Below are 9638 nucleotides of genomic sequence, written 5' to 3' on the forward strand. Positions count from 1 at the left end.
ACAACGAGGTTCAACCCCACGGCTTGATTATCAAGCTTATCGTCTGGTGAGTCAAGCGGGGCACGCAAAAATGGACATCAGCACCCGCAGCTTCAGTCAGTGCTAAGGTAAGGCCAGCCTGGGCCCCTGTCTCTGGCGGGGGGTGGTGGGCAGGACCATCTGAGGAAGATGCAAGACCCCCGCAGGAGGCAGTCATGGGGAAGCGCCTGCCTCACCCCCGACCTCTCCCTGGCTGAAGTTGCGGATGCTGACGGCCATTTTTGGGAGCCCCACGTGAATCACCAGGTGATAATCTTGTGAAGCGCATCTGCCCCAGTGATTCTTGCTAAGATGAGGACCAGTGATCCCCATGCTTCAAGGCCTGGGCTGAGCCCCTGTTGGGGGTCAGGAAGGAATCTCCCCGCCTGATGCACAAAACAATACCCCGGGGGTGGCATTCAGCCCTCTGAAGCATCCAGCACTGGCCACGGAGCTCTGCTGCCACTGGCCTTTCATGACGCAAAAGACCCACTGCGGAGGGCTCAGAAGAATTTGTGAGTTCACAGCCCCCGCCCTGCCGCCGCCCGCCCAAACCACACATGAGCGATGGTGCCAAGCTGTGGGGTTGAATTAGGGTTGCCAACATTGGCTTCAAAAACGATGGGCTGAGCGTGACAGAGGGGCCCCGGGGTCAGATGTGAGCGGCGTTGCCACCCTACGTGCCAGGTTTCGACATCATTCAAATTTGGCCCAACAGCCCCTGCATCAAACGGGCGGCCAGGCCATATTTGAGTGGCAGCCGGGCCATAATTGAGTGGTGTTGGGCCCCGGCACGCGGGGTCACAACGCCACTCAAAGCAGGCCTAGCCGCCCCCTCCGTCAGCATCCTCTTGGAGCCCGTATTTCAACCAGCCTGAGCTCTGTCCCCTGCAACACTGCATCAAAGGACCCTCCCAGCCCAGCCCCGGCAGCCCCCAACCTCACGCCCACCCCCACCCTATTGGGGTCAGCGGCACAGGGTGGAGTCCATGGGGAGGGGCTCCTGCTTTAACACCGGTCTCTTGTCTCCAGCCCTGCTGGGGAATGTCCTGCAACGGTGCCCTTGCCCCTGCCCGGCTGGTGCCCCCATGGCAGGGGGTGGCTTATCATGGCAGTCATTGGAGAGAGATTGGCGGGAGGGGGGGGTGGTTTTGTTAATGGCCACCACCCCAAGGTGACACCAGCAGGTGGCGAGCTCCGCGGCGCCCCCTAGGGCATGGTCTGGTGGTTAACGCTTGTTGCCGGAGGGTCTGCCATGACGACGTTGCTGTAACAGGGCGGCGGGATGGCAGGGAGCGGGTACAGGAACGGCTTCAACGCCACCTAGGAACGGAAGAGAGTCAGACAGCTCTGCCCGGTGCCCCGACGAGCCCGCAGCCGAGAGAAGTTTGGGGTCACCGGGGAGGAAGTGTGATCTAATGGGCAGAGCGGAGCGGTGGACTGGGAGACCTGGGTTCTATCCCCAGCTCGGGAAGGGGAGTTGATGCCAGGGATCGGAGCAGGGGGCCGGCCAGAGCAGGATCCGGCGAGGGAAGGTGCTAGAAATGGGCCACGTTATTAAGGCCAACAAACTGACTCGGGGCCAGAGCCGGCTTGCTCAGCGCTGCACAGGGGAGCCAGCAATGCACCAGACAGTGGCCAACGCTGCCATCCGAGCCCTGCTCCCCCATCTCCCATGATGCTAGCCTGGGCTCACGCCCCCACCGGCCAGCGGGCACTGATGGGCTCCGAGCCGTAGAGAGCCAGGGGGAGCCGCGCGAGTCCTGGCTGGGGCACAGAGGGCTGGGCCCTAGGGCAATCAGTTCTGCACCAGCTGGTGGAGGGCTGGCAACGGGTGTAGCAAACGGCCTGTGCCCGCTGCTCCACGGGCAGACAGCCGGAACCCACCTCGCTGTAGGGCGGGGGATCCCCCTGGGGCTGCAGGGAGGGGGACCTGGGAGGGGCCGTCCTGGGGGCAGGTGGGACGTGGGGCTGCGCTGGTTCGATGCCCTCCGTCTCGTCCAGCCCAGCACAGTTCTTGCAGCACTTGTACACCGTGAAGAGGACCCCGCCCCCAATCATCACGCCCATGATGATGAAGATAAGTCTGCGGGGAGAGAGACACGTGGCTGCAGAGGGCAGGGCCAGGTGCGGTCACGGGCTGCGGGGTGAGACGGCCACTGGCATCCGGGGGCTTTGGGTCTGGTCCCTAACCCGCCCCTCTCTGGAGGACAGAGTCCCTGAAATACGGCCCCTCCCACAGCGACCCAGCAACCCCTGCCCTTCCCCGGGCCATCCATGTGGTCAGCCAGATCTCTGCTCCCCTGCCCCATGCACCTGCCGCTCCAGGGGCTGGAAGGCCCGGAGTCGATGCGGATTGAGAGACCTGGACTCCTCTAACTCTTACCCGAACCCGTTAGTCGTCCCCTCCTTGAATCCTGGGCGTAGGCTACAGCACCGACCATCACAGCAGTGCTCTCCCGAACACCTAGCAGAGAGAGGGGGCCAAGGCTGATTCCCAGTGACCCCAGGTCTGCGATCTGTGGCGGTGCCAGAGGAAGCGCTGGCTTTGTGCCCACTCTGCATTCTCCCTATTCTGGGGCCGAGCTTGGGGCTGCCCGGTCCCAGGTGTAATTTAGAGCAGCCCCAGGGCTGCTGTAAATCACCTTCATTGTCCCATTGGCCTGGGAAGCAGCGAATCGCCGCAGGGCACCATGCTCCCAACATGCCACCCATCCACCGTGTGTGCCAGTGGCTGGGTGTGGCGCCCGCCCACGGTAAGGCTAAGGCCTTTTCCGGTAGCCATCTTGTAAGGCCTAAAGCCTTCATTTGCAGCCAGATTAGACGAGCAGCAGCTGTTCGCTAAGAAGCAGGAAGTCACATCCTCACAGTCCATCTAAATGACATTAAAACACTGTAATAGCGGGCTATTAAGAAGGAGACCCCCACCCCCACCCCGTCAGGGGCGGCTCTATGTATTTTGCTGCCCCAAGCACGGCAATCAGGCTGCCTTCGGCGGCATGCCTGCGGGAGGTCCGCCGGTCCCGCGCCTTCGGCGTACCCGCCGCCAAATTGCTGCCAAACCGCGGGACTGGCGGACCTCCCGCAGGCACGCCGCTGAAGGCAGCCTGACTGCCGCCCTCACGGCGACCGGCAGGCCGCCCGCCCGTGGCTTGCCGCCCCAGGCACATGCTTGGTGCGCTGGTGCCTGGCGCTGCCCCTGGACCCCGTCCTAATGGCACCCACTATCACCAGATAAAGAAACAGAGCTTAAGCTGGTTAAAGAAAACTTAGTTTGATAGCGTCCTGTCTGGCAAGGAATCACTCATCTATAGTTGTGGTTGTGAAATCCTCATTTCTTTATTGTTTTGTCATTAGGGTCCCCACTTCCCTATTTGTCTCTCTGATCTGGCCGGGTCTTTGATTGTTCCTATTATATAATTCATTTTGCTAGGTGTCAATTCATTAAGGTGGTGGAGTAGGATTGGTTAGAGAATTTTGTTAGGATTGGTTAGTAAAATGATTGGTTCAGGTATAGCGAAGTCGGACTCAAGTTTCGCTATATAAACTGGGGACCAAAAGGAAGTTCTTTGGGAACCAACTCCAGGACATAGCCCCAAAGACCAGAGCTGCCAGATCTCAACACGCTGCCAACGACACCGGGCAGAAACTGGAGGCCCCCGGGTGGACCTGATGCTGACCGGCCAGCGAGAAAAGTCCATCTGTCTTACTGGGCGTGGTGAGCACCGTCTGTGTAGCGTGTGCCGTCTGGTTTGGGTGATTGTAGTAAATAGAGGTTATGTAGGAGAGTGCTGTGTAAGGCTATTTTGCTGGTAAAAGACCCCGCAGAGGAGTACGCCCTGAGCCCTAGGATTTGGGTAAGGGTGGGTGCCTTTCACCTGGAGCACTAGGATGCAGGAAGGGGTGAGGGTTACGCCCTGAGTAAGGGTGGGTGCCCCTAGAGTGTGTGAGTAACAGGGAATTTTGTGCAGGCAACACCACCACGCGCCTGGGAGGGGCCTGCGGAGGGGGGCAATCCCGATGCGAATTTCTGCCCCCTTTCATTTCCCTCTGTCAGAGTGGTGTGAAGGGGGTCCCAGTAGAACGGGGACTCAGCACCCCGGATTGCTAGCCACCCGGGCTATGGCTAACAGCTCTGCAGGCCCCCTGGGGCAGGGCTGTGACCGTGGCGTGGTGGCTGAGGGGGTAACGGCGGGTGGTGTGACAGCTGGGCACAGTGATACTGCTTGGGAAGGATAATGCCCCGTAGGCGGGGGCAGTAGTGAGATGGGGCACCACCAGCTGGCGGGACGGGGCCAAGTGGCAGGACCGGGACGCACAGAACTTACAAGGAGATCCCGCAGAGGAGAAAAATCTTTGGCAAGACCTGCAGAGGGAGAGAAAGCATCAGTGAGAGCAGGCCAGGTGGGCGCTCTGTGCCTCAGTTTCCCCATCTGTGCAATGGCAGTGAGGCCCCCTCCGCTCCTGGCGATTACAGCTCTCTGGCACGTCTCATGTGAATAAGAGCCCAAACCCTGGTGTCTTGGCCAAATTCCAACATGGGTAATTCCCTTCTAGTTCCTCTAATTCCCCCTTGCCTTGCTGGCCTTAATTGTGTAGCGGCAGGTAGTTAAAGTGCTGCTGCGATCCGGCCCAGAGGTGGCAGCATTTCAGTGCTGGGAGCGATCCCCAGATACATGCACCACGCTGGAACCCTTCCTGATGGAGCAGACGCGAAGAGCACGGACCCCTCTCCGCCAAGACCCTGCCCGTCCTGGGATGTGGGATCCCTCGGGCTGAAATTGCCTCTGGGCTTCGCCATCAGGGCGTGAGCGCTGTCCCGGAAGAACGTGACGCGTCGTAAATGAGTCACTAGCCCCTGACTCGGTCCTGGCACTTTGACTGGTGGTGAGTGGCAGGGTTTATCCCCCCTCTGCCCCATCATGTACCGCAGCATGGGCGCTGGGCTGCGGGGATCCCGTGATGGATGCCTGGCCTCTCCGCGGGCTCAGGCTGGAGACTGGGAACAGAGCCAGGCCGGGCATTAGCAGGGGGCGTCAGGGGTTGGATTGGAGGATGACTCAAGCCATGGACTTCCAGCTACCCAGGCCCCGGAGCCTGAGACACTGTGGGGTGCAGGGTATTCGCTCTGCACACGGGCTGGCGCCGAACCAGCTGCAGACCCCCTACTGCTAACCTGTAGTGGGGGAGGGCTCCCCACAGAGATCAGGGGCTCAAGGGGCCCTGTTGAGTCCCCCTCACTGAGGCCACATCTGCTCAGTTGCCAAGTGCTGGAAACGCCTGGGCAGAGGGAGGGTAGCTCGGGGTTGGGGGCATTAGCTGGGCTCTGCCACAGCTACTCCGGGTGACCTTGGGCAAGTCACTCAGTCTCGCTGTGCCTCAGTTTCCCTGCCTGTACAATAGGGATAATTTCACTGGCTGGGTGGCTGACTGCATTGAATGTTGTGAGCCCCCGACGGGGCCCAGATCAGCGCCTTTGGGCTAGTGTTGGGTTAGCAGCTGGACTGGCAAAGCCCTGCTTGTGCGGATGTCATTCTCCCAAGGCGCGGGCCCTAGCTAGCGCGTGTTCATGGCCACGCTTCGCTCTGTGGGGCAGCGGGGCGCGTCCTCACTGGCAGTGCTTGTGCCGATTGTGCTGTCAGCGTGGGGCAGCTCCCGACAGCCAATGACCGTCGCGGTCTGTAACGCAGCGTCTGCACTGACCTCGCTACCCGGGGTGGTGTTATTTAGGCGGCGAGCGAGGACCTAACTCTGGCGTGGACCAGGCCGTAGCGAGCTCGCCGAGCACAGCTGGCGCGGCTCCGTCCGCACGCATGACCCTTCCCAGCCCCGGAGGCAGTGTAGACGCACAAGAGCGCCCCCTTGGGGAGCTAGCGTGGAGTAGCCGGGGGAAGCAGAGCTACGCTGCGGTGGCTGCTCTGGGCTTTCCCCCAGGTCGCTCCGAGTTCCCCAGCGGAAGGATTTCGCCCCTGCGGGGACTGGAGCAGACTCAGTGGCGTCAGGGCTCAGCGAGCGAGGAGCTGGCGGTGCTGGCGAGCGGGTGGCACTTGGGGGGCAGAGGTGGGGGAGGTGGCGACATCGCAGCCGTCATTTCTCTGACCATACGCCACATTGTGAGCCAGAATCGAAACCAGGCGGAGGCTGCTCCCAGCAGCCCATGGGCAGGGAGATTTCTGGGGCCCGGCTGCATCTGGGAAGCCCTGCGCAGTTTGAGGGCTGCTAACCACTGGGGAGGAAACGGAGCCACAGAGAAACTGTCACCAGATCTACGTCTCAGAGCAAATCGGGGCAGAACCGAGAGTAGAACCCAGAAGTCCTGGCCCCTGGCGCTAACCACTAGACCACACTCCTTATCTGGAGCTGGAAACAATCCAGGAATCTTAACTCCCAGGTTTCAGAGGGGGAGCCGTGTTAGTCTGTATCAGCAAAAACAACGAGGAGTCCTTGTGCCACCTTAGAGACTAGCCAATTTATTTGGGCATAAGCTTTCGTGGGCTAGAACCCACTTCATCAGATGCACCAGGGTCCCAGACTCCATCAGATTCCCAGGGTCCTGCTTGGATCCCCACCATACTCCTCCCCAGAGAGGGACATAGCACCCGGGCGCCCTGAACCCCCTTCCCCACCCTACATCCTCCCCAGAGCGGGAAATAGAACCCAGGAGTCCGGATGCCCCTTGTCCCCCATCCCCACCGCAATCACCACACTACATTCTCCCCAGAGCAGGAAATAGACCCCAGGAGTCCTGATGCCCCTTGTCCCCCATCCCCACCGCAATCACCACACTACATTCTCCCCAGAGTGGGAAATAGACCCCAGGAGTCCTGATGCCCATACCCCCCTCGCTCTAACCGCTAGACCACATGTCTTCTCAAGGCAATAACAAAGCCGGGGTGAAGACGGCACCAAACCCACGGGCCCCAGGTCGCGTCCGGAGACGCCCCGGTCTCAGGTGCAGAAGCGAGCAGATACCCCATGCTGCGATCTCTCGCCAGCTGCCCCTGCCACCGTCTTACCTGCTGGAAGCTGGCAAAGAGGCAAACCAGGAGCAGGTGGGCCGGGGGTCTCCGGGGCGGGGGCATCCTCCCCGCAGTCAGGCGGCCGGTTCCAGCCCGCTCAGACACAGCCGCTGCGTTCGCGCCTCTGCAACCTTTGCTCCGGGGACGGGCCAAATCCCCACTTCACTCAACCCCCAGCAAAGCTGCCAGGGCCCTGGCAGTGAGTCAGCCGGGCAGGGTTTGCTACGGCCCCCCCCCCGATCCACCAAGTGCCTGGGTGCAGATCAATCCTCTTAAAGCCGCAGTAACCCAGGGACTGGGCAAACTGGGCTGTACTGGGGGACGGGCACGGGCTGGGTAACTGCGTCTCCTGCTTTGGGGACACCTGGGGGTGACGAAAAAAATCTCTCACGTGATGCGAATGGGACAAATGCCTTGCAGAAGTAAATAGCAGCAACTCCCCTGATGGCCAGGAAGCAGCGTCATTTCCACCAGCAGAGAATCTGGCCCCGGGAGGGGCTGGGAGTGACCCAAGATCCTTCCAGGTCCCCGGCTGTGGGGGCAGCAGGAGGGATGGGGTCACTACGTCCTAGCAAAGGCCTCGGGCAGCGACTCGCCCCCCCACCCAATCAGCCTCAGTGTCCCCATTTCGCTGACGGCCGCACCGAGCAGGCCTGGGGGAGCTCCGGGCTCCGTCGCGCGGGGCACTGGGTGGACGTTACGGGAGACACCGTGACTCAGGCCGAAAAGTTCAAATGACAGCAATTTTTGCAAACTGGAAGAAACCCAGCGATTGTTTTTGGTTTGGGCCGATGAAGGGCTTCGCTTGGCTCAGTCTGAAACACTTCGTTCGCGTTGGCCTTTGGTTTCAAACCTGTCTTTGGCCTCCTTAGCTTAACCATTCGAACCAAAACGTGCTGCCAAACCAGGAAACCCCCATTTTTCATTTCAAAGCTTTATTTTTCCAGTCGGGTGCCAGGGTGGAAACGACCCTGTTTTGCATCAGTTTTGGTTGCAATGAATCAGAATTTTTCGACTGAAAACGTTTCAATGAAACATCCCTGGCGAGCTCCTGCACCTAGAGACACGCACCAAGGGCCATAAATGGAGCAGGAGCTAACCAAGGGCCTAAAGACCTTATGATAGAGCAGGGATCATCTTTTTGTGTTGGGTTTGTACAGCATCTAACACCACGGAGACCTGGGCCAGGATGGGGACTCCCGGGGGCTCTAGTAATATAAATCAAAGGATCGGGGGAGATCAAGGCTGAGCTTTCCAAAGAGCGCAGCAAACCCCAATTGCCATTGGAAGTAAGTGACTTGACCAAGGTCACACAGCAAGTCTGTGGCGGAGCAGGGACATGACTACGGTTCTCCTGAGTCCCGGCCCGGTGCTTTATCCTCCAGCCCTGCCACTGATACCTTGTTATTAAACATCCCGGACCGACCGGCTGTGTTTACACGAACACATTGCGCGAGGCTCCCAGCCTGGCCCGGCTCCCAAACTCCCCTTGGCATCTCGGCAGCGGGGGAGGAACGGCAGCAAAGGAAAACAAACAGCCGCTGCGGCACGGGAGCAAGCAGCTCCTCTCAGTGGGCCCAGCCGAGGACTGATGCGTCTTGGGGGCAGAGCTGCCCGCTTTGCCGGCGGGGGCTCTGTCCGGGGCAGGGCTGAGGTGCTTTGCCAGAGCGCGTGGGGGCCTCCAGCCTGAGCCGGCTGCTGATCTTGCTCCGTCAGACGTGCACGGGCCTCTTCCTTGCAGGGTCTATGTCCCTGGTCACTTTGGTTGCCCCAGGGTGCGGCCTCTCGGCTTCCCCCGCCAGTCCAGTTTGTTCTCACTGCGGATCCGGAGTGGGGGCAGCAGAGAGGATGCCGGTGAGTTCCTGTGCAAGCCAAGCTGCGTGCTCGGGTTCAAGCCAAGGGTCAGCGACCCGCCCCCCCCACCTCCTCCAGCAGGGATCCGTGAGCAGGGATCCTTTAGGCGCTGGGAACACAATTCTGAGCTCTGACCCTACATGTGTGGCAGTTCCAGGAGCTCCCCACAAGGTGTCAGCGTTGGCCTGGCAGTGGGAGGCAGGGCGGGCGGGGTCTCTGTGCCCACCCCGGGACGGGGGGTTCACCCTCAGGGCAAAGGAGCTGGACTCCCCCAAAGGCCGAGTCGAGCCGGTGCCTGGGCCGAGGCCAGATCCAGCTGGGAAGCCTCAATTCTGGGGTGTGAGTGTGAGTGGGACCCCTGGGCCGGACTGAGGGGCATCGGCAGAGTTCTGGGCGGTGGGGATCCCAGGGCTGGACTGGCGGGGGGTGGAGGAGGGTTGTGGGTGTCCTCAGCCCTTTGCTCTCAGGGGAGCTGGAGTTCGCTGCACACGCATGGTGTGTGTGTGGGGGAGCTGCCATTTTTTTCACCCACCGATCCCTGCAAGAGCCAGGCCGGGGTCTCAGCTTGGTTCCCGAGGGGCCCCAGAGACCCAAGAACCGGTGGGCCGGAAATGCCACAAGATCATGGTAGATGGGGGGCCTGGGCTTAGCCCCCCCACAGCTGCTCCTTAAGTGCCAAGGTTTCCCCCCTCTGTACTTTACTCTGCCCCTCCTGGGTCTGTGGCTGCAGCAGCTTTGGTGGCGCCC

The 9638-nt window shown here is 60.9% G+C and overlaps 1 protein-coding gene across 1 annotated transcript; it reads right to left on the bottom strand.

Annotated features, from left to right (window-relative positions):
• Nucleotides 1–1631: 1631 nt before the first annotated feature.
• Nucleotides 1632–7100, bottom strand: LOC117869428. The gene is made up of 6 exons (XM_034756268.1): nt 7035–7100; nt 6124–6244; nt 4947–5017; nt 4347–4384; nt 2405–2485; nt 1632–2104 (listed from the first exon to the last, which is right to left on the bottom strand). Exons 1-6 carry the CDS (start codon nt 7098–7100, stop codon nt 1711–1713), a joined length of 771 nt encoding a protein of 256 aa, XP_034612159.1. The 3' UTR covers nt 1632–1710.
• Between the last annotated feature and the right edge of the window lie 2538 nt (nt 7101–9638).

The sequence above is a fragment of the Trachemys scripta genome, chromosome 23, assembly GCF_013100865.1.
Source record: "Trachemys scripta elegans isolate TJP31775 chromosome 23, CAS_Tse_1.0, whole genome shotgun sequence".
NCBI classification, from domain to species: domain Eukaryota; kingdom Metazoa; phylum Chordata; order Testudines; family Emydidae; genus Trachemys; species Trachemys scripta.

Bases quoted from the DNA above. Each gene is read 5' to 3' on its own strand.
- LOC117869428 (XM_034756268.1), bottom strand. From the start codon at position 7,100: ATGCCCCCGCCCCGGAGACCCCCGGCCCACCTGCTCCTGGTTTGCCTC. The intron at 4,385-4,946 runs GTACATGATGGG...CTCCCTCTGCAG, and splicing joins AGCCCAGCGCCCATGCTGCG to GTCTTGCCAAAGATTTTTCT. The intron at 2,486-4,346 runs GTAAGTTCTGTG...TCTCTCTGCTAG, and splicing joins CTCCTCTGCGGGATCTCCTT to GTGTTCGGGAGAGCACTGCT.